Source organism: Micrasema longulum, unplaced genomic scaffold, assembly GCF_059751315.1.
Source record: "Micrasema longulum isolate JH-2025_06_02 unplaced genomic scaffold, ASM5975131v1 h1tg001246l, whole genome shotgun sequence".
Lineage (NCBI taxonomy): Eukaryota > Metazoa > Arthropoda > Insecta > Trichoptera > Brachycentridae > Micrasema > Micrasema longulum.
Window position 1 is genome coordinate 219,989 of NW_028278433.1, and position 26,561 is coordinate 246,549.

Below are 26,561 nucleotides of genomic sequence, written 5' to 3' on the forward strand. Positions count from 1 at the left end.
TTTGCTTAGGACTGTTAATTCTAAGAGAGACTATTATGACTAGACTGTTGTAGCATAACTTCACTTCTTACAGATAAAAAACGAACAGGTAAATCAAAATAAGGTTTTTGTTTTAAATCTATTTAAAAAAAGATGACATTTTCGGAAAAAATATTTGGAATTACATTGACTGGTTAACCTGAACTTGATAAATTCTCTAAAAGTTGACATACAGATCCTGTTTACAAAGATTTGAATATATATTCAAAATATTGTTTTTGAACCAACAGGTCATACAAAAAATACCAAAATTGAAAAATATATTCAAGCATTGCCCAGAAGGTGAAATAATTCTAACAAATTTTATCAACATCGATGAAAGTTTCAACTTTTGTCACAGAATCAACAAATATAATAAAATCAATGAAAAAATCTACAGAAAAAAATATACAGAATGATTAATGTTTCAGTGTGTAAAGTGATCATTTAAGTTCAATTAATTGCAAAATTGACGCAAAATTTTTGTTCTATTGTATTTTTTAAAAATATTTTCTGAATAGGTGAACTAAACATGAGACTAGCGATCTTGCCTTTATATTTTTTGAATTTATTATTCCATAAAAAAACATTGCGGTTTATACTATACAATGACATCTTCAGGTTTGTTGGTTTTTGACATACTTTTTAGTTCATTTTTAAATTTCTGTTTAGTCGCTTTTTTAATATTTTGAGGTAAGTCATTGTACATTTTTAGTGCAATGTTTATAAACCGGGATTAGCCAATTCTTGTTTTGGCTCTTTGTATGTGGTACTATATGATCTTCTCATGTTGTGGTTGTGTATGTCAAATTCTCTTGTCAGCAAGATATCATCGTTTCTGATGTGTCTTTGTGTTGTTTTGTGGATTAGCTGAAGTGTTTTAAGTTTCCTCAAACTGTCTTTGTCTAGGAATTTTAAATTTTTATTTAACTTTCTACATTTTATATAACTCAACTGATTTCTTAAAAAATCAACATCTTTCATGTGACTGAAATAAATTTTAATACAATTATCAGATAAAAAACATTTGTCGACACAAATCAGCGTTTGATTTTATATTTAGGTTCTAAAAGACAAACGCCAACTCAATAATAATAGGATTAGATTTTATATTTGTTATTTATTTATTTATTTATTATCATTTTATTACATACACAAAATTATAATTTATACAAAGTTGCTTTGACTGCCTAACTAGGGTCATTTACTCCGTTCTAAGACAGTCAAAAAAATATAAAAAACAGTAATCAATATACAGAAACAGGTATAAAGATAGAGGATAAAGTGAAAAACAAAGTAAAAAATGTAGTAAAAACAAAGTTATAAAGTAGTAAAAAAACGAATCAAAAACGTAATAAAAACAAAGTAATGAATGTAGTGAAAACATAGTAAAAAACATTTAAAACATATAAATTTGCATAAAACAATATTTTAACTCAGTAAAATGCGAAATAAAAACACAGTCATAGTAAAAAAATGAATGTATGTGTATAGCAAAAAGCATATTTAAAAAAACATGGCAAAATTCCTAGTAGAAAAAGAAAAAAACATTAAAAAAAATAAAGTAAAATATGTGATAAACAAAAATACATAGTTAAAACAAATCAAAAAGTCACGAGGATCGTTAAAAAAAAAACAGTTAAAACCAAAAAAACATATTTACAATTTTATTATATTATTTCATTATTTGTTTTGTTTTTTTTTTTTTGTCATTTATCACTGAATTTTTCATTTAAAGATATTAGACCCATGAGCTGGACAATCGACGTATAGGTAATTTATCAAAATCCGAATGGTTTTTTTCAATACAAACTTATTGATCTCATGTCAAATGTTGCGTATTTCTGGCAGGCCTCGGATCAGTGTATTAAAAGACCTTTTAACGGGTATGGCGGATAGAGGAATTCGTCGGCATTACTTGACAGATCCTCCGATGAATCACGGATTGATGGTGAATTAATTGAATTTTTTTGTTTTAAACTATCATCAAATTTGATAAATATATCTATTATTTTTTTAGGAAACAGGTGTTGAAAATACAATCATCGATAGAATTGGCTTTTGCCTTCTAACAATTTATAAAAAAATATTATGAAACACAGGATTTTTAATAGTATTACTGGCGTTTATTTCTATTTAGACAACACAACTACAGTTTTAAATCACTCGTTAATAGGAGAAGTGCCCTTTCAAAACTTTAATAGGTATTAATATATTTTCATTACTTATAAAAGGATTCATCCTGAAGCAGTAACTTTAAAACATTTTTTAAAATCAGGACCAGGGTGTCCTGAACCTGAAACTGACAAACGCTTATGACAAAACAAAATGGATAACTTTTAGATTTATTTCAACACAGAGGGAAAACATTTTTGAGAAAGGAATATGGTAGTCTAGGCATTTACAGGGATTATAACCTGTCATTGGCTGGTTTAAGTGGCCACTTTACACACTGTGTAACATTCACCATTCTGCCCATGTTTGGTGGATTTTTTGTTTTGTACACCATTTTGTGAAAAATACCTAAATTATATTGTTATGATATTTGTTACACTCAATATAGTGTAAAGTTTAAACAAACCAAGTTTTATCAAATTTCCATTAAAAATAAACGTAAGAATGGAATTTTTTAATAAAAAATGATAAAAGCGCCATCTATGAATAATTAGTTTCATATTTTTGTTTAGAGTCACCTTAATATACAAAGCCCAAGGACAGTCTATTTTCCGCTCTGTTAAAGTATAATAGATTATGTGATCCCCTAAAAGCAGCTAAAAAAGAATCCATAAGACAATGTTAAAAATGCTAATAGTCACAATTTCAGTATACGTGTTTCATACATCGCCTGTTATGAATGTTTTTAAGATTTAAAATGGATTTTACTATGTTTTTGGTACAAACAAGGCTAAAACCAAAGTTAGTAACATAGGAAACCGGGAAGCCATTGAAGAACTGCAGCCGATACCAAGAATGAGAACATTATACGATCAATGTTCCAATTTATATCTTGAAGCTTAATCCTTTTACCAAAAAATGTTCGGGACATATGTCCCGAACATGTCCCGATATCGAAATACTTCAAATACATGCAGGAAGTAAAAAATATTAATGTATGGAAATGCAATTACCCTAGAAATTACGGCCAGCCTGTATTTTTATTAAAAAAATAAAAAAAAAACTTTTTTTTTGTTGTTTTTTTTTACAATATACATAAGAGGTGAAACATAGTTTTCAAAAAATAAAGGATAATTACAAAGCAATAAAATACATAATAATAGTAAAAATAGTAAACAAATAAATCCCACAAAGGCATGGAAAGGAAGCAAAAGAAAGTGTTAATGAATTTTTGCTCCTATAATAAAAAGACAGTTTTAATATTTTTGTGGAACATAAGAAAGAGAAAATAAAATTTTCTGTAAAATATTAAATGGTGTTTTTTTTAATAGTAATGAAAAAATGAAAAAAAAATGTCAAAAAAAAACATTAAAATATTCCTTATTATTAAAGGACAACAAAATATATCATGGAAAAAAAAAGTTTATATATTTAGTTTGAATCCAAGATAGTGCGTGTTTTTTAAAAGAAGGAAAATTTTGAAGGTTTGGAAACAACGAAATATTATCAGTGAAAAAAAAAATTTTTTTTGGGCCCTTTATTGCATGGCGAAGTTTCTCGAAAACGTATGACAAAAATAATAAAAGTGAACTACTTTGATCTACGTCACAAGTTCTTCCGAATAAAATAATGATAGAATTATGTGATAGTTTTCCGGTTTCCGGAAAGTCAAATCACCAATCAATAGAACTCAAGACGAGAACTTGTAATGTCATGGGCGGAGTAATTACAAAACTTAAAACAATCATAACGCCGATGATACGATATATAAATTATTATTTTTTAATCTGGCTTAGTTTTATAGTCTATAAATAAACAAACAATGAACTTTCTCGTTTGGAACAATAACACATTTGTTTCTTATTTTAATTTTTGAGTCCAGAGTTTTTATTGTTGTATATAAATGTCTTCAAAATATAAGTATCAATCTCTTAATAAATTCCTGCAACAAACAACTTAGTCATTTATACTCATTGAAAAACACTCCCGGTCTGTAACATTTTGGAGTGCTAATGATTAAACATAATATTTGTATTAATTTTTATAAACACGAAATACATTTGCCACTTTAACTTTAACGGAAGGGGTTTAAATTATCGATTTTCAGAAAAACCATATTGAGTAGAAAATAGTTATATATCAAACAAGTATATAAAGCATTAATCAAAATCAACAACGAAAACAGCCTTCAACGCGGGTTTACCAACGTTTATTTTTAATATGTTTAATAACAGCTACGTTTAATTATAACGTTGTACACACGTGAGAAATTATTGCACAACCTAATTTTAATTATACTTATCGCGTATCCTTGGTCAATCTATATTTGAATCTAAAGAAAATAGTTGTTTGATTAATCAAATTATTATTATGTATAAAGAGTATCCGTGTACGTATGGGCAGTAAATATTAATGCACATTTGTTGTGATTGAAAATATAAACGAGAAATTCACATGATCTATATTAGACAAAAGCTTAAACATTGGACGAGTGTGGTTAACAGCCTTGCAACACCAGTTATTAAAACCAGGGTTACCAAAAAACCATTGATTGATAAAAAGATAATGATGTGCTAATATTACTTTTAAAACAAAAACATTCAATATTTTTTTCGTACCCAAACACAAATATATTCATATTATTCAGTACTGTACAGTCCAGTATTAGAGCTTGCCCACCACAAAACACGTTTTTGAGGACTAAGTCTCCTTGACGGTGCCCACATACACGGAAAAATAAAAAGACTTTCTGTAATCTGGTAGCCTTGGCATCTTTATGTTGAACGATGGTAATTCAGAAGTACATAAGATGTACTTCATTGTATCGAGGAAAAGAAAGAAGTGAATTGTTCACTGACTGGGATTTAATTGATTGGACATGATAAATTCGTCGAAACGATTTCAAAACTTTTTGAAAGCCTTGAAATGTTCTAGCATGGATAGGGAAAACGTAATATCTATGCCTATCGCAAGTGAGAAGATTAATGTTTCAGACTCCCAAAATCAAGAACTAGAGTAACTCTGAAAATATCAATACGATAAAGGACTTTATACTGTCGAAAGACAGGAGGCTAGGTCTGTCGCATCGTTTAGTTGTACGTCCAATATTCATTTAACTTATAATTTTTAGACTTTAAATTATTGATATTTGATCAAAAAAACTGTCATGTATTCTTTTTTGTTCCAGATTAGTACAACCCTTCACTTCGGCCGGTTGAAAGAATTTTGTAAGGCCATGGAACAAGGAAATCTGCTGTTTTGCTTCCGAAGAATTTCTTTTAATACTCAAGACTTGAGCTTTGAGTTTCGAGCTTTATCCCTGAAATTGAACATGGTTTTTTTATTATCAAAATACTGAATTATCAACTGAAATGGTACGCAAAGTGATAATGTACCACATAATCACGTTTCGTGAGACCTATAAATTACAAAGATTTCTTATGATCTCCCCAAAAAAGTTTTCCACTAAACACATTTTCCCCTCTTTGAATGTATTATATTTGAATTAAAAAAATATATTTTTCCGGATTTTTCGTAAAAATCAAGTTTTGAAAGTACTTCCTTCACACCTTTAACTATGTTAAAGACTGTGGGTCTTTCTATCGGTTTTGATAATAAAAAAAAGCATATTTTATTTTTTTGTAAGCGAGAGTTTTTTTAAAATTATCAATTATTCAATTTCATACATCGCAATTTGAATTGAAGTTTATTCTACTACTTTTACTGGTCTTTTTTAAGACCCTTTCATTGTGAGTTAAAAAAATACATAAAATATTTTTCTTGGATATTGTCATCTTCCTTGTGACCATATTGCAAACACGTATGGTAGCAAAAACTGTGTTTACATGTTTCAAATTCAGTTACAAAAGTCTATGTCCATTACAAATTTAATAACATCAATATACATTTTTATTAGTTTTACCAAATAATCTACTTTTTTACCTACCAGTTTCGAGACGTGCCCGTTTCTTTTTCCGGACACTCACTACACCAACATGCAAATACTAAAATACACTTTTACCTTTAATATTACCGCAATTTTTAGAGTATTTACAAAAAAAAATACAAATTCCATGCAGAGTTATAGTTATGTTGGAGTTGTGAATGTCCAGACAAAAAAACGGGTGTGTATCGATATCGGTAGGCATAGAAAGTCGGTATGTGGTTATTTACTAATATTTTCTTACATTAGTTAAAAATTTTGCCAACAAAGTTAATGCTTTAGAGATAAATAATATAATTAAAAAAAAAATACCCTTCATACAACTCGCTTTGGTTCGTAAAATCTTAAAAAATAAAATATAGAAAAAAAACAAATGGTTGCTTACTTCTGCAAGGGAGAAACGAGGAGAGGGGAGGAGGGAGTCTGATAATACCGTCAACCGCACGGCCGCGCCCCCCTCGCTTCTCCCCTGCAGAAGAAAGCAACCATTTGTTTTATTTAAATATTTTATTTTTCAAAATTTTCTTCGTTTTTAATATTTTTTTAATTTGCTAATATGTCTTATTGCCAAAGCTTCTAGTCACGATGTTTGTTAGAATATATGTTTACGTAATCATTATTAATTTTAATTTTATTTTTTGTAATTATTTAATAATGTACGTGCTTCCACTTTCCATTATGTTTTATTCCGACTCAACACAGGGCTCTTGGCCTCATAGAGTAAGGAATACGTTATTATTATTTTTTGTAATCTATATGTATGTATGTGATTCAATAAATAAAAGTTACGTTTGAAAATGTCAACACCAAGGGTTAGAAAGGCAACCCTACTTCTACGAGAAAAGCATCTGGACATGCTCAGACGCCCCAGAACACCCGATCGTAACCTAACCTAACCTAACCAGCCTTCTCGCACCCTCTCATGTCAATCCTTCGTCTCTGAGTTTGGCTGGGTAGACCTAAGAAATAGTCTTTTCAGGCCGACAAAGACCAGCTGTTGTTAAGAGGCGGGAAATTAGATTAAGGCTCTTCTGACTATACGCGTTCATGATCAGCCCTAACCATAAATTTCACTTCTAATATTTAAATATTTCATTGATTACTCATCCCTGATCGCTAAGCTGGGTAGTATCGACAGTCGAGTAAAAAATGAGGCTAACATTTTAATTGTACGTTTTGTTAAGGTAATTGGTAAGGAAAATTATCGGTTTGTTTGCCGTCGAGCCGCCTATTCAGCTCTCACTCCGCTATTTGGATTTGTATTTGTAAAATTGATTTATTTATTTATTTTCGGACTTTTCAGTCAATTAAACAACGCTAAATATATTGCTTTATAATATATACAGGTACAATTGAAATAAAATACAACAAAAGTGTAAAAATTATAATAATCTTTCCAATGAACTAAAAACTATTAAAAATAATATATCAATAAATATATTTAAAGTAAATCTAAATAATTTTTTTGAACCTGTGAAAAAACTATTTTAAATTTTGATTAGGATGAATGTATTATTGTTCAATGTTTTTTCTTTAAAGATCCTACGTTTTTCTCATGTACTTGTATTTAAAGTTATATGAACTATATTATTTTAAATACGAGTAAATACTTATAATAAACAATAAACAACTACAACAGTGTAAGTCACTCTCCAAGCACAAGAGTTAGTCGCTTTTTTGGAAAGTTACAGTGATAACATTTACTAGATGTGTAAAAGTAGATATGTATAGAATTTTCCAAAAACATGAACCTTTTATGAAATTCATTAGTAATTTTTTTTTTTAAAAAGACGATTGAGCTAGGACAAAAAAATCAATAATGATAACTACCTCGAGACAAGATCTGGGGCCTTATGCTGGACTCGTTTGTCTTTTGAATCGTTTGCGACTTTCGTAATTCGATGAATGACAGCATTCTTGAACCACCCATACGAATGCAGTCGATTGAAAACCAATCGATTTTATCTATAGTGCCACAAAGCACTCGACATTGGCAATCGAATGCGACGTCGCAACTTCAGCTGCCAAACTTCCTTCTTGTAAAACGCTCGGCATTCATGTTTGAATGACGAGTACCCAGGTATTTTTGTTGCATTTAAACTTATAATTTACAACGCTGATAATTGTTATGATGATGGTGTATCAACAAATATAACTGTCCTTATTTTCAATCTTTTATCAAATGAAGTTTCACTAGAAACATGATTTTAAAATTATTTTATCGCTCGTCAATGTCAAAATACGTATATGAAATATATATTGTACAATATATTTTAAAATCCATTAAATGAATATGAAATATTTCTAATAACATGTAGATGTGTGTTACGTCAAAGGCAAATAATAATTATAAATGTTTCAGTGTCTCAGTAAAACTTTTTCTATTTTGTTTTTGTAATATTCCATACACAAAATATTCAAAAGATGAAGTCTGATAAGAAACAATAAAAGTTTAGTTTATAATTAGCCATGGGTAAATACGGATTTGTTAGTGTTGCCATTTTCTCATTTGTCTTTGTAATTGAATTTTCAGAGAGTTTTCAAGAATAACATTATGTCCTTTTGACGTTTCTACTCTCTTTAATATGTTAATAACTTGTGTTTAGAGAGAAAATTTGTTTTACACTAGTTTTAAGTTCCTCAGATATTATATTCTAAAAAAACATATTTTTCTACTGGGTTAAAAAGTTTTTTTTTTTAACTGGGCATGTTTTATTGATTAAAACATTAAGTTTTAAAATACATTAACTTTCGAGGGCTTATTGCTGAAAGCAATATCTTCCAACAACCCAAAAACAGATTAATCAACAGGGCTTCGAGTATGTACACATGTTTGTTAACAGACTAGATTTCCTCCCTAGGGGGTTATTTGTTATTTTACTTCACACATATCAACAGATGAAAGAGTTGAGAAAATGTGGATTTTCAAATAAAGGTGGAATGGTGAATATTACACTGGGCGTAAATTGGCAACTTAAATCAGCCAATGACAGATTATAAACCCTGTAAATGCCTAGACTTACATACCAGATCAAAAATGTTTTTCCTCTTTGTTGCAACAAACTTATATAAAAATTAAAAATGATCAAATTAAAAATTGGGCTAAATTAGTAAGGTTTTTACACTTAAATAGTATTACGCAGCATATGCTTTATACTCAAAGCATAAAATCTCACAATGAGGCAGTTAAATGTTACAGATAATTGGATAGAAAAAATGTTTTCTGACACGCAGTAAAAAATAGAACATTCAATTAAACAATAAAGTTTCTCGAAAATGTATGAATAAAATTAAAAAAAAATAATATTGGGTTTAATGGTGGTTCTACACTGCAATCAATGTTCCTAGACTGGTCCCTGAAGCGTAAGACTGATCACTAGGTGCGAGTATAATGATTTGTTCTACTTTATTTATTTGACTTATACAATGTTTTTGAATGTTCGCTTTGTAAATATTGCGAAAATAAAATGGTCCTTATTACTGCAAAATGCATTTTTATTTTTATATGTTTAATTTTGAATTAAAAAGTATTGGTGGAAAAACGAATTTCCACGCGGTTGCGGAGCGAGAAATAGCGGAGGCGAAGCCCTAGGGCTTCTACGATATACTGGACTGTATTTTAAATCCAATATACATAAATGAATATCCTTCTATGTGGTATGCAGTATCATCAGTCACATCCCCAACAAATTAAATGAATCAGGAATGGAAGCCACTAACCTGGTTCGTTCTTGATGGAATTGCGGTGGTCCGACAAGTCAAATGCGAGCGGCTCCAATCCTAAGTTAGGCCCTCGATCTGGAGCTAAACACTGGTGGTTGCTGGAAACAAAGTCTATGACGAGGCACACGTTTAATGAAAAAAATGCGCGATTCACTACACTAGGTCTTAATGTGGCGGGTTATCAAAGGATACTGAGGTGGGAAGTAAACAGTTGTTATGAGTAAAAATAATGTTGAAGTGTGACAATATTTTAACAATACATAACCACATGATTTGCAACCAAGTATACAAAAGTAAATAGAAAAATCACAGTAACCTATCATCAATATATTTGTAATGATTAAACAGATCTGATTTATATATACTATGCTTTTTACCAAGTATCAGAAACGTAAGAATATTTATTGCCTACGTATTATTAACGTATAAATATTATTGAAGTCGATTGAAAATAAAATAATAAGAGTAAACTGTTCCCGAATCGTTGCAACTAACTGTTTCGTTTAATTAAACAAATTATACATAGATATTATTATTATTATCGTTGGATCATTTATACAGCGCCATTTTTGTGAAAAATCACCTCAAGGGCGCTGTACAGTAAATAAATATCCCAGCACGTCTTGCAGCTACAGAACGCACAGACGATTTGGATTATTGTTCCTCGTTTCCAATTATGGTCTACTTGAATTGAAATGACATATTATTATTATTATTATTTATATATATATTATGAGCGCATAGACGGTAAGTAATCTAGCCTCCATTTACATTATATTTTAATTTGACAATGATGTTTAGTGTTTGAAAGATATTAAAATAAAATATTTAATTAAAAGAACTATAAACAATAGAAAAACACTTTTAAAAAGGGAACATGGAAGTCTAGGCATATATTGTTTATTGTCACTTGCAGGTGATACCATAATGAGCACAACAATTTTAAAATAGAAAAACACTTAACCTTAGCTACGGGAAATGACGGGTTTTAGTAAAATTGATCATAGAAAAATACTTCACAATTTTCAATCCTATACCCAACATTTCTCAAGATTTTTAATGATTTCACATCCTGTTAAAATATTTAAGTACGTAGTTTTTTTCGTTTTTAAATTTAAATACATAGTTGATTAAAATTGTAAATATTGCAGGCACTAAAAGAGATCTATTCACGCGATAAGATTACAGGTTGTAATATAACAAATTACGAAACCGATTGCTATTGGATTAAACAAAACTTTAATCCAAATAAGCACTCATGTAATGTTATAAACACCCATTGTGATTATAAGATAAACATTTTATACAAAAAGTAATAAGTAATGAGCACGTAAACGATATTGAAAATGCACGAACTAATCTTGAACTCACTAACTAGATTTCAATTTATAACGAGTTTATGGAAATTGATTCGAGATATACAGGTCAAATCTCAACCAAGACGGAGATAAATATAATACAAAAGCTTAGGTATTCAAAGAGTTCATGATCTATAACTTGCTAAGGTGCTTTCCTGAATCCTCCTTAGAGAGTGAATAATTTGGGGGTTTTTTTTTGCGTGCGTTTACACTGCTGCTTTATACATGACTACACTGATTAAACGTCAAATAAATATGAATTCATGAAATTAAACACGATGATCATCATTAAGTGGGTTATTGTGACCTTAAACATTACCCAATCACTTGATTCGGATGAATTGAGCAAACTGCATGTTCGTTTTTGCCGTTTTTTAAATAATTTTACATTAAATTTCACGTTTAATTATTAGTGTGACTACATATGAAGCAAAGTGTTATGGCATAGAAAAAACAAAAATACCCGAATTTCCCATCTTCTCTATAAGATTCATAACTGCAGTTCTGGTTTGGGTAAATATAAAAGGCCTAGATTACCGTAATTATTTATTGATTTATTGTTTTAGTAATTTATTACTTTTACTACTACTCATCCGCCATTAATTATCTTTCTGCACTCACTGGAGCATAGAGTACTGAATCTAAATCATTTTTGGTTACATTAAGGTAAGACCATCAATCTTACATGTCAGATGCTGTCAAATATTTCTTGCCAAACTTGTCGGGAATTGATCCTGGGACCTCTTGCATTGTAGACAAACGCGCTGACCAATTTACTACAAGGCTGACTTATCATTTATGCATTTAAAAATGATTTTTTTTTTATGAATTTCTTTCAGACTAAAAGTACAACAATAAATTAACGTTGATAACAAAAGCAATGTCTTGCAGACAACCGAAAACAAACTGGTGAAAAATCGGTCGAAATTTGTAATTTTATTTTTCTTATTATCATATAAATATATTACAGATAAACTTCTATACAACGCCTTCGAGTGTAGTACAACGACGCGTATCGTATTATATTTAAGTACTATTGATATTTCAGTGCATCCAATATGTTTTGTAAGAGTCGTCAAAGAAGGCCTGTATGCATCAGACTCCAAGGTTAAACGAGAGATGGGTCGCTCTCTTGTGTTTCCCCCTCATTAGAACTTAATTCAATTTTATTAATTTCTTTTAATTTAATTTAATTATTATTTTATATTTTTGGTTAAAACACAATGTATTTTCAAATTCTTTCAAATAAACCATAGAGGCTTACATTCACCTTCTCAGGGTTTGGAATAAATAATTATTATTATCATTATTAACAGTTATTTTTGCGCGTCTACACATAGATGTATTAGTTTAAAAAAATGTAAAACATATTACACGATGAAAAATGGAATGAATAGAAACAGGTCAAGAGTTTGGCAGGAGAAAGGAAGAAGTTCAAAGAACGAAGGGGAATTAAAAGGAAAGAAAATTGGGGTTCTAAAGACATAAATGATGTTTCTGGCGTTTCTTAAAGGTAAACCGTTCATATCACGATGCAGATCATTTCAAAGTCCGGCACCATGAACCAAAAATAAATTGCTGAAAAATGATGTGGTATGCAAAGGAATGGAAAGTGTTCTCTTCTGAGGGTAGCGAAGCGATGGACCATGATCAGAAAGGTAAATTAAGTACTCAGCTAGATATTTTGGCGCGCTAGTGTTATGCAGAATGCCATAAAGTATGATAGTTATCCGTGGCTCTATCCCACTGGGTTCCTCTTGGGTATGCTTGGGACCAAAAGTTTGCAAGTTAGAAGGAATGAGTCTACACTAACCCATTTTTTCAGACTGTTAAGGGGTTTCATAGATAACTCGGCCATTTTAAAGAGTATCAATTTTTATGTTCCTGATGGCTATCTCCGACAGCGTCAGCACAATCTGTTTTACCTCCCGGTTTCCAGAACCAACCTGCCTCTGGTCATGCCAATTGGAAGAGCAGTCAAGCAGCTGAACATTATCACTGTGGAGATCGACATCTTTCGTTTAAGAGGCAAATACTCTTGCTATTAGAGAGTATTATACCTTAATAATGTCGAACCATTGCTCAAGGGTTCTTGGTTTGATATAAAGTTCCAGTTTAACGTCTTAAAACCTTTGTTATTTGTTATGTTACTTTGTGAATAAATAATTTGAATTTGAATTTGAATAAAGAAGTGAAAGAGATTGAAGGTTTATGCGCTGATTAAAACGAAACCACTTAAATTTGGTGAGTAAAAGTCGTCATGGTCATATTATTTTCATCACAGGGAAACATGGTCATATTTTATGAGGTTAAAAATACAGCGACTGCTCCAACGATCAACGAGTTTTGTATTGGCGCCAAGTTATTAAATATTAGCATGGCTCCACAGAGAATTTTTTTAAAATGTGGTTGGAATAAAATTCATATTTAAAGATATCTTAAAACATATGGAGAACCTATTTTGGAGAATGTAAAAGTGCTTTTTAAAGATTTCATTATATGACGTGAGAGAGATTTATGATTTTTGCGCTGACCAAAATGAAGCTACTAAAGAGTGTTTTGTTATTTGAGAGTTTCAGTTATTATTTACCTTGTTTAAAATGTACAATGTTTATAATTCACAAAAATCTATTTCTCTGCTTTAAATAGGCTTCTATTTTATAAATGGTGGGATCAGGACGGACATTCTATAGTGGGCCAATCAGGAACTTTTGCTCTAGTAAAGAGGAAACCACTTAAAACTATTCAGAAGAAGCCGGCCTGTTGACAGTCATCGACAGGCCTTTCGTTCTACTAGAAGTGTGTTCGGCATTTTGAGTCCTACTTTGGTTTATTTTACCAATGTCCTGCACTAACTTGACCATGCAAGGTACTACCTCTCGTGTGAGTTCTTGATGAAGTAACACCGATGCGATGTCGCATAGGTCCTTAAACGTGGTACGAGAGGGTGATACATGGTCGTATTTTCATATCGTACGGGTGTTCGTAAGCTCTAGTTTGTCAACTGAATTAGAGATTCCAAGGTGTGTTATAGGCAAATGAGGGATGGGCCTAGTCGACACTAATTAATGTTTTACAGAGAAAATAGCTGTCAGATGAACAAATTACCCCAACTGTCAAAAGTGAGTTGTGAAATTTTCACAGCACGTCCGTTGCCATATAAAGAGCACTTACTACTAATGAGTATGTGTATTATAGTATAATATACAAAATACGAATGTACGAAGCTTTCCCACACTCCGTACATACTAACTTTCTTACATAGGAGCGGCCAATGGGGGTTCAGTCACGCTTCCGCGCTTTCCGTACAGGGAAATTACCATAAAAACACTATTTAAACCGCAAATACAAATTTTTACATATTTCTCCCCCACCCCACCGCGCGCTGGAGAGGGGATGCTTTGGAGAATCTTTTTTCCAGTGGACTTTATACAAATATAAACGTTTAAAAAAAAAAAAAAAAAAAAGTGAAATAATATATTGCAAAAAAGTATTTTGAATAAAAAATTAATCCAGCTAATTGACATGTCAAAAGCTCTGTAAATGCCACGACTTCTGTATCACCTTATAGAAAAAAAAACCATTTCTGTTGCAATTTATCAATATTTCCAAAAGTATATTATGTAAAGTTCAAATAGACACATTGCAAGAGCGTATTAGACGGAATTTAATTAGCTTGTTTTAATGTATTTTTTTGTTTCATTCTTATACGAATTTTTGTTGTTAGACGTGGCACTACGTAGAAAAATAGCGCCGTGTGTAATAAAAAAAAATGCTTTAAGTCGATTGCAACTTTAAAACATAGATTAGATATATAATTGCATTCGTTAAAATCATCCAATCAACTGAATAATAATATAATAAGTCATGTTTTTAGTTAATTTTCACATTGACATTCAATGTTGTAGCTGTGGCAACAAATTAAACAAAAATATGAACTAAGAAAATATGCACCTATATTTCATATATGTATCAGGATTCGCTTTTTCCAATTTCAACTTGTTGAAGGCAACGTAATATTTGATAACTCAGTTTGTAAGGGAGTAAATTGGTCAATTTAATATGCTCCAGGGCCAAAAGCAAAATACAAAAAAAATCCTGATTCAGAACCTTTCTGGGGAAAAAAATAAATTATTGTGTTACTTAAATAATTGAAAATGTAATTAATAACTCGTTTTAATATTGTTTATATTAATATATGAACGTACATTATTAAATATTTCAACAAAGGAGGAAAAACCTTTTTTTAATGGAAGCATGAAAATCTGGGATTTACATGGTTTATAACCTTCCAAGACTTACACATTACCTTCTTAAAAAGGTTCCACATCTTTGTTCAATTATAAAGTTGTTTTAATCAATATTATAAAGGAGAATTCCACACTTTTTTTATTTATTTATTTATATTAGAAAAATCACATAAGCCAAATTACAAACAAATACTCTACTTAAACACTAAGGATAAATCAAGCAAGCGAAGGAGTGCGGTAAAGCGGAACACTTGAGAGGATCTATCGGTTCCTATATAGACAATGCCTTTTCTAAGGAACCGATATCTTGCGGCAAAAAAAAAAAAAAAATATCGAGTCATATTTGCAAAAGTGTACACGGATATAAATTGTTTACAAAGATAAGAATATAGTCAAAATATTATATATTCATATTTTTTTGGTTATAAAATAACGGTGGTAGATATTGGTTTAATAATTGGGTAATAAATATTTTTAATAATCCGATTCTTCCGAATCTTTCCGAATCCGAACTTTTTGTAAATGTTGGTATGGTATAAAACTAAACAATGGGTAAATAATTCAATTGTGGTATAAATATGTTGGTGAATGCAGTGATCAAGCGTATTTTGATTCGATCATCTATTAAATTGAAGTGAATAATATATTTAAATACTAATTTATTTATCAATTACTAAATTTTAAACGAATAAAATTATATTCATTGTATTTTTGTACAGTTTGTAATAACGATGCTAAAATTATTTATTAATGGAAACCTATCAACTAACTAAAAAGTTTAGTCACTTTTTTGGAAACGAATTTTTCGGAAATGTAAAATTGGAACACCTCCCAAATTATTTAAAAACAAATTTATATTTACTGTTACTGCACAATATTGCAAAATCTCTTACTTTAAAATATTAAAAATCAAAATAAACCTTAGAAAGTTATCCTTTAACTGATTATTTGCCCAGATTCCTTACATAGCAGTTTGTTAGAGCAATTGAGTAAGAGCAGCTAGAAGGAACAAATTTATTGCAGTACACGTAAAACGTGTATAAAAGAAACAGAAAAAAGTTAAACCACTTCCATCTAATAAATATTTTTATCAAGCCAATACAGATCAAATCTTATAAACAGGGGGACTTCCGTATTCTTACATTATACACATTTTTCCTTCTCTGTTGAGACACATCTCAAGTGTTACGACTGTTGTGTACCGTAATTAGCTACTATGAAACTTTAATCACATTAAATCATTACAACAACATAATGTAGAGTAAAACCAAATAAAGTTAACAAAACATATTCACTAAAACATTTTGAAAATTGCATTATGGATCTGTTTATAAAATGAAACACAAGGACCAGACACATTTTTGGCACATCTAACCTACATTGTCAGGGTACGTATTTTTTATTTATTTAGTAGAGGTATTTCCTTTTTAAAAAAGTGATTAAGAATTCGTTCTTTCGCTTGTATTTTATAAAGATAATTAAATATTAATGGACTTTCAAAATAAGCGGTTACATAATATTCATTAAATGAAATCAAATACGTCATTTGCCATTTAATTTTTTAAAATTATATTGACAAATATTGATAAATTTTTTGTTACTTCGTAATATTCTAACTAGATTAGAACTAAGGCATAAAACATCACTTAGTAATTTAGATTTATAAAAACATACATATATTTTTTATTCTGTTATATTCAATCAACTTTGATAAAAAGTTATTTACAATCAAAACACTAATTCAGAATTTCGTAAGTGTTTTATTATTGTTTTTTTATATAAAAAAATACAGGTACGCTCTTTATTCGCCAGTGGACGCCATTAACCCTAACCACAGACATCTAATATCTACAAGTCACACATGTTCACTGGACTATGAAATTTTAGCACTGGGCGTTTAATTTTCTTACTGCCGCCCGATCCACCAATCGGAGAACGAAGAATTTGATTTCAAACACTGATTGACTATGAAGTATCGAAGATGAATGCAGAACTTGTTTCGGTCTCGCTTCGACAAACTTCAAACAAGCGACGCAACCTCGTCCCGTCTCCGTCTGCGGAACTTAACTTTCCTTCAGAAAGATTAACGTTAGAGTAGGACGGAACGATTAAATGCTTTTAACTTCAAAAGTCTTTTAAACAATTTACAGGAAATAGCTTCTTTTTAAATTTATTTTCTTTATGAAAACGTACGAATATTAAACAATCATTAATAAAAATTTAATTTTATTCGAAAATATAAATTAAGAAGGTATGTCCAAATTCGCTCTATCAACTAAAAATAATACCTAGTTTAATACATGATTTAGTCATTAAAAAAAAAAAAAAATTCTCTTTCAAAATGCGAAAATATTCTGTTTATTTTATTGACTATCTATTTGTACATAATTTTGGATTTTACCCGGTTATTTTTTTGAATAACTACTAAAATTACATAAAAAACGTATGTTTTTTTAATAATTTACTTCCGTCAAAGTATTGCATAAGGATGCGGCCTTTGCCGCGATAGCTATTAGTGTCTCTACCTGTCTCGAATCAAGATAATCCAAATGCTTCGCGGCGCTTACCTAAGGATATCTACCTCAAATAAGAACCTCTCAGTATGCACCGCTCGGTTGGCGGGAGTGATTGTTCCTAGCCTTAAAAAATCGAACATATCGCACGCGGTATCGCGTTCAGTTTTCAAAATCGAGATAAATATACTGAACAATCGACACGTGGTACATCCGCGCAGTAGTTAAAAAATCACTAAACAAAAAATACAATAAAACTCGTATCATTGTTTAAATTGCGAGGCGAATATCGTTTTTATATGACGTTTTTGCATAATTTCAAAGCCCGTTTTCTGCCGGCTTTTAAAGAATACGTACCGCGTTCTTCCGGTGTTGATTTTCAAATAACACCACCAAATCATTAAATATTAGTTATTTAGCAGGATTCATAATGGTTCTGAGACAAATTTAACGGCAGTGGTTTTAGACAGTAATAATTCAAAGGAATTTTCAGTGATTTTATCAACACGTAATAATTCTAAAACGTGAGTTGAAGTGGACTAAATTTGCACACAGCGGAAATATGTGATTATCAAATCGTGAATTGTGTGATTGATTGTTAAGTGAATTAAAAACCCTCCTGTAAAAATACAGCTGATTTAATATTACCAAAATGTTTACACGGTAAGGATATTTTAATATTTCCAGTAATATTATATTGTTTCATCATCATCATTCCCTTTTCGCACCTAATAGTGCCTAGAGCACTGCATTGGTACACCAATCGCAGCGTACCTTGATCATTTTTGTTACATGAAGGTAAGGTGATCAGTCTTTCACTTCAGGTACCAGTCTTGGGACTATGAAATATTCTAGTGTAAAAACACCCCTTTAAATAATATTTCAAATCAACCATGTCAGGAATCGAACCCGAGACCTCTTGCATGGTAGGCAAATGCGCTGACCATTACACCACGAGGCCGATAATTATTTATTGATTTCCAACTCAACACAGGACTTTGATTCTATGGAGTTAGGATTTGCGTCTCAATAAATGTTACATAAATATATTGCGAATAAAATAAATAAATAAACACTTGACTCTATGGAGATTTTCACTATGGATAAACAAAAAAAAAGGTGATTCGAAAACCAAGTTTAATTAATGAATCCAAAATAAATCCATTATTTATGATAAAAAATATTTTGATGCTCTCTAGTCCTATGCGTTTCTTTTTTATAGAGGCACGGATTTACAAATTTTATATATTTATATTATCGTTGCGACCCCGATAAATCGTTAAAAAATGATTGCGATTTAATAACAAATTACTTAACACTATGTTACAACATATTAATCAATCACGTTGATATTGTAATAATATTTATTTGTTTTTCAACGGCATATGTATAATTATATACTTTAATATTTCTATATAGTTGAATGTTCGCTCCAATAAGAGCAAGTATTGCAATTACGTTGATGAACTAAAGTGTATGCCGTGATGGGTTATACTTCACATTAGTTGTTGAGTTAAGAGCTAAGAGATATTGACGATATAAAATATTAAAAATAAACCCATTACTTTTTTGTGATAAGAACACAATTTAAATCAATATTTCAATAAATAAATCACTTAGTATTCAAACAAAACAAACCATCACGCCGTTTCCCAGTAAGAGTAGGCTAAAAAGGTAGAACGTCATATCACTCTGTCTTTGCATACAGTTCTAGCTAACTCTACATTCATACATATTCTCATGCATTTTGACATATCTATCTTCAAGTATTTGTTGGATCTTTTTTTTCTTTCTTCTTTCTCGGTCTTCCTTGATTTCTGCATCCATCAAACATTCGCGTCGTAATCCAAGTTTTTAACATTAAATTAAGTAATATAATATATATAGAGATACGGGCTTTGGTTAATTAAATATTCCATCTAAAAGAATACAATAAGTAGCTTTTAACGGCAGGTTTTGCGAAAATGACCGAAATATAAAACACACAAAAGATACTGTGAAAAATTGACAAATCTAAAATAAATCCTTGAATCGGGATGTGGTCCTGTGGTTAGTGTCTTGGACTCACGGCTCAAAGGTCTGTGGTTCGAATCCCAATCTGACCTAACTTGATTACCATTTTTCTAATAGTGAGTTGTTTAAAATCTTTGAAAATGGCCCTAAAAATATAATATTTGAGTATACATAAGAACCCAAATATTAATTTTTAAATTAAATCTAAAAAAGGAAAAAAAAACTTTGAGATGTAAGTATCAGTTTTCTAGAATATTTAAAAAAATATATATTTTAGATTTTATTTAAAATATTTTTCCGTACCTATAATTTATTTATTTAAAAAATGTATTGTATATTTTATGTAGAAGTTCTGATAAGCCCTTTATAAACTTATCATTCGAATTATAAAAAAAAATATTTTCAATCAATGTTTTTGGACAACAAAATATTATATCGGATTTCATTGTTATGTTTTTCTGTCGATGCATAGGCAAGACAGAAACCTGTAAACTGATATTCTCACTACAATAATATTCTGTTGACATGGTCTGATTTCAAATATGTTTATATATTTTTCATTTTTTTATTTATTTATTCATATTTGACTCTTACAAACTATAAACAATAAAAATAATGTGACCTCACTGGGGTTACCCGTGCCGAGGACTCTTAACAATATAATTTTTTGAAATGTTTTTACATTTGAGAATAAACAAAGAAGACTAACTTAATAAACAGAGATAATTAACAAAATTTTCACAGTTTTAAAAATCAGGTTTATATGTACATCTATATTATTTACATTACAAAACACAATAAAAATAACGAAAACCTAACATAAGCTATACACTTGTGGAGCAGTTGATTCAATATTTGTTTGGGCGAATAAGACAATCCATTTTACTTCAACCGAGCTCCACTTTCCATTTTTTTATAGCCTTTTTAAACATTTTCTCCTTACTGATTGTTTTACTAGATAGTGGAAGTAGGTTATGGATTTTAATTAAATAATACTCAAAATCCCTTTGTCCGAAAGTGGTATTAGTTTGTATTTGTTTAAGTTGTCTTTGTGTTGAGGATCTAGCGTATATCTAGGATATACATATCTACCTACTTAACCATTAATGTTTTTTTTTTGCTTTGAATCTAGAAATAATATAAACTGTTCAACCAATTTTTAGATATACGTTTGCTTCACATGCCTCAATCGTTACTACAAACCGTTTCACCGTAAGCGTAACTAAATATATTATTTATTTATTTATTAACGGCCTAGACAATTCGCACAGTTTACAAACTTAAGCCAAAGACAGAAATAAGGACAGTAAATTAAAACAACGGTATAGAGAATAAGTCTTATAGTAGCTTAGTTTAGCCATGGCATCCCTCCACAATCTTCTTGACTTTTAACAAGGGATCTGCAAACGCAGGAAGTTCCAGCCTAAGAAACTTCAAGTCCCCGGAAGAGTTTAGCAGTCTTCACATTCTTAACATGCAAGTAATGCCATAGTTCGATTAAGAATATTTGACGTGAAAAAGATTACTGTTTCTGTTGCCACGGGAAGAAACATGAAAGGAGATTGTTTGTAGCAGAGAAAGGACATCTGTTCTATGATTCTTCAACGAAAACATTTTTCTATATCAGCACAGGAATAAGTTCCTCTTTCAAAGCCGAGCAACCATGCGATTCTTTTTTTAGAAAACAATGCTGGACGGATTCCAAACGGTCAATATGATTCCGATAGTACGGAGATCAAATTACATGGATAGAGAAAACAGTCTGACGATGTCAGTCACGACGAAACCCGGTCACTGGTAAAAATAAATAAATAAATAAAAGTGGAATAAAACCACAAACGTATTTTTATTATTATAATAGACAGAGAAGATAGAACGGTACACCTTAATTTTTGCATGGAGATCTTGTCCTTTTCCACCAAAGATTCCAACTTTTTGACTTTTTAAAATATATATTATTTGAGTATTTTTTATTATTGTAAACGTCTTTCACTGCATCGCTTGTTTACTGCTAACGTATTTTTTCTCCGTTTTTCACTGTCCATATTTTAAAGATACACGGTCAAATTATCAGAGCGCTATTTTTTCTCAGTAAGAACCGTTCAGCCTAGTATTCTATAGGAATTTTGACTTTTATGTAGGAACTACCTATCTTACCTTCATAGCTAAACTACTGATGTATTGTTTTATTTTCACATTTCTCTTGATATTTTGCAAATTATTAAAATAAGAAAAAAAATAATTTATTATTATTTTTAAAGCTATTTGACAACAATAAAAAATGAACGCGCAGAGATTTTTTAATTGCATCATAATTGTACATTTTTTTCTTATTATTTATTCTTCATTATTCACGCAATAACTTGCATTATTCACATAATAACTTGCATTATTCACAATTATAACGTTTCGAATTTTAATCTACCTAAGAGCGTATTATTCCATTTGTTAAGAATTTAAATCCTTGGTTTATTTGTTATCCATCAATTAAGTTTTTTTGAATGTTTTTTGTGGTTGGTATTATTCATTTTAGATCGGAATAGATACAGAGGTGTAACGATAACATGATCTTCCTCATAGAACCCTGAAATTTTATGGGCGGAGCAGTTAATAAAACACATTTGTGGTTTGATAATCAAACCTTCTCGTAGTCTTGTTTTGAAATCACCAAACTAGTCTGGGTTACGTTTTTTTTTATTTATTATGCTTATGCGTATTAAAAGTTTTTTTTTCCTTTACTATAATAACCTCAAATATTTATATTTTGAGAGACATTTTCAAGGAATTATTAATATTTCACTATTAGAAAATGAGAGTCAGATTGTGGAACAGTGATCTTCAAACCACGGACCAATGATCTGTGATTTTGTGACACTAGCCACGGTAGACCATAACACAGTTCACGAAAAATAGATTGGTCATACTAAGTGAATCTTATAGTTATTAAGTCAATTCTATTCAATTAAATATACTTTTTTTATTGCATCTTTATTTGAAAAAAACGAAATTAAGTTCTTGCTTTATAAACAAACAATTTTTTTGTATATATATTTAAGTTTAAAAATAAATCTCCCTACTGTTCATAATTAGCAAAAATATTACATTTTTATTTATTTACGGTTCCACAAACCTTTTACACAATTACAATAAAACCAGTGAAAAAAAATACAACAAAAAATAACTTAATATAAAAAAAGAACAAAAATACCAAGAAAAGTATACAATGGTAAACAGTATTTATAAATAAAAAATAAATATTACATCTTTAACAAATATAAACGAAAGGTTAATAAAAGAAAAAAGCAGTTTTAAAAAAAAAAAAGGAAAGTGCTTTAAAAGGAAAGTGGAAAAGTTTACTCCATGGTTTATGTAAATATAAATATTAAACAATAATAAATTTAAAAAATAATTATACACACAAGAGAATTAAAACAAAAGTAAAGAATTAATCATTATTTGAATTTTTAATTATTAATTCTTTTTCAAAACACAGGACTTGATCATCAGCGGCGTGGTATAAAATAAATCTATATCATCACTGTATTGATTTGCAAGTCACTGCATGCGAATAATCGGTGAATTCAATGAATTATTAGTACCATGATGATGACTGTAAAACAAAAAAATAAGTCTTGTTGGTCTATGTGGAATACGAAAGTTTATTTAAGTTAACAGTTCGGGGCAATCTATTTTATTATTTAATAATTTATAAATAAACAAGAGGTCATTGATTGTCCTCCTGCTTGACAGTAATGGTAAATTTAAAGCAGTCATCAGAGATTTATAATTTATTTCTGACACAGGAAGACCTAATTTAAATTAAATATGCAAGTGCTATTATAAATAAAAGGTTATTTTTAATTATTTGGTTATGTATTTAATAATATTATTGTAAAATGAAAAGTAAAACAATCAAACAAACATAAGCATAGCGAGCAAAATAACATTAAAAAAATACGGAATTAAATGTTTTTCTAAGAGATCATCAATTCATACACTATGGAGCATTCATTTTTAAACATTCATATATCTGTTGAATTTTATAACATAAAAACGCTGAAATCTTTAAAGATTTTCTAGATGGTGTAATCTTTTTAAAAAATTACAGATTCAAAATGTTCAATGCACGATTTCTTAAAACAATAAGAATGTCATATTGAGTAATGAATCACGCGTATGAAAAAATAATTAAACTAACACTTCAAACGTCTATTCAATATGATACAAAACTACAAAAAGTTAACTAAATTATAAAATAAATATTGAATTTAGTTTACGGTCAGGAATCAAACCTGTGCGGTGATCTTGCGCATGGTCAATATTATTACCGAGTAATAAACAAAAGTGTTCATTACGTCCATAGGAGAGCAATATGAGTTATGAGCTAAAGGAGAAGGAATTTTATAATAAATGGGTCTGAAGCAAGAGCCTTCGTAATAATGCCTTCAGAAACCTGTCTTAGTTTTATTTCCACGGGATAATTCTCCTTTTTGTGTTTTTACACTACTTATCTGATTAAATGTAATTACAATAAACACTTAAGTACCCACATGCTCAAACACGTTTTTATAAATTAAAAATATAATATGATTTAGGTGCGCTTGCTTAAAAATTTATTTGTTTTAAATTATAAAAACATTCCATGGTATTTTTCAACATCATCCTACCTCTGTCGGAACCCAATGGTGCAAAGGAAACTGCATTGGTACACTAAATAAAGCGTTTATCGATCAACTGTTACATGAAGGTAGGTGATCAACCTTACGCTTAAGATGCCAAAACATGTAATATTGCGAGTAGATCCAACTTTTCAATCAATATTTCATGTTGAACTTCCTAATAATTGAACTCGGGACCTCAAGTATGGAAGGTGAATACACCAACCACTACACTAAGAGGCGGACTTATCTTTGTAGATAATTAATCATCTTTTTTTTTATAAAATAAAAATATTTGCGTTCTTATGATTTACCCAAATATTTAATTTTGAGGGCCATTTTCAACGAGTTGTTAATAACTCACTATTAGAAAATGGAAATCAAGTTGAGGTAGAGTGGGATTCAAACCACAAATCTTCGAGCCGTGAGTCCGAGACACTGTCTATGGGACCACAACCCGATTGTTATTAATAAACTGCCTTTTTTTCAATATGTAATTAGAACATATTTTTTTTGTACTATTGAAAATGTTTTCTCTATTAAAGATTAAATTTTTCTAAAGAAACACTTACTTATTTAGTAATATCATCCTTAAGTTTGTTTTAAAATACGTCTAGTTTATGTATTAAATACCTAAAATATTGTTAATATCGGAAATCTAAATCAAAGTAAATTAATCAAATTGATAAATTTGTGTGATTAAGTTACGCAGATAATATTTTGTTATTTAAAAAAGCAACGTAAAGGAATTTTTAATTTTAATGTTTTTTAACTACACTGACAATAAAATTCTCTAAAAGTAATAATGCGTAACCTAGAGAAGAGCCCAAACGTAGGAAAACCATTCTATCACTATTGGGTGTTAAGTTAGCTTCAGTTCGCAGCAAAACAATGGGCCGTTCTCAGGTCGAGAATTGCCAAATAAATATTTATTTGCATTGAAAATACTTTTAAATATGTACTTGTTTATTTATTATAAGAGGGTTATTCCAATTTATTTTTCTATAATTCGCCTATATTTATTTTATAAAACTGAATGTGTGTGTTTTTATTTTTTTATTTATTTATTCATTTTATTCACAATATACTTATATAATATTTATTGAAACATAATCCCCAACTCCATGGAACAAAGTCCTATGTTAATTTTGTTTGTTTGTCCGTCACATCTCTGAAACGGCGAGTAGTAGCGGCTTAAAATTTGGGCACGTCATTTGAGATGCGATTTCAAGGTTAACGTTGCCATTATTGAGTAAAATTTTAATCGACCTCTACATGATAAAAACTCAAACTTTATATGGATGCCTAGTGCGGCCCCAACATATTGCCCGTAATCAACTGTCATTATCAACAGTAAACATACTTTAATTCACAAATTTATCCCCTTAATTGAGAAAAATAGTATCTGCAGTAAATAGGTTTATGTAAGGAAAGTTTTTAAGCAACATAATACGCGTGTCGGGACAATAAATGTCAAAAATCAATGTAAATCATGGAAAAATATTCGGAATCAATTACCTGTGGAAACTGACTCCTTTAACAACTTTCACGCTCCTACTGCTGCAACCAAATATACTGCAATCCACCATAGTCGATTTTTATTTATTATAACGTAAATATACAAGATATTTACAAACTAAGCCAATCATAGCTACAAAAGCATCCGATCGAACCGTTATGTTTATGTTGTCAAATAAAAAAAATGGCCACCAATTGGTTGCTAACCAATAAACCAACATCGCTTGCGCTCTATGAATCAAAGTGATAGGGCGTCTCTCTAGGTTACGCATTATTACTATGAGGAAATTCTATAGTTTTATGATTTCAATATCTAATGAATAAATAGTAGAACATTCTGTAATATTCTAACGATGGTAAATATTAAAATATAAAACCACTTATTTATCCATAATAGTAAACGACAACAAAGTTGAAGAGACATCGGAAAAAATATATATTTATGCAATCGC

At 29.9% G+C, this 26,561-nt stretch overlaps 1 protein-coding gene across 2 annotated transcripts in view; it reads left to right on the top strand.

Moving 5' to 3' along the window:
* The first annotated feature begins 18,006 nt into the window (after positions 1–18,006).
* LOC148276294 (uncharacterized) overlaps positions 18,007–26,561 on the top strand; it is a 56,250-nt gene continuing 47,695 nt past the window's right edge. Inside the window, exon 1 of one of the 2 annotated variants that reach the window (XM_088234471.1) lies at positions 18,007–18,583. In XM_088234471.1, the coding sequence (XP_088090597.1) occupies positions 18,573–18,583 (11 nt within the window). In that variant the 5' untranslated portion in view covers positions 18,007–18,572. The remainder of the gene's footprint in view (positions 18,584–26,561) is intronic. The other variant, XM_088234470.1, reaches the window with a different exon arrangement.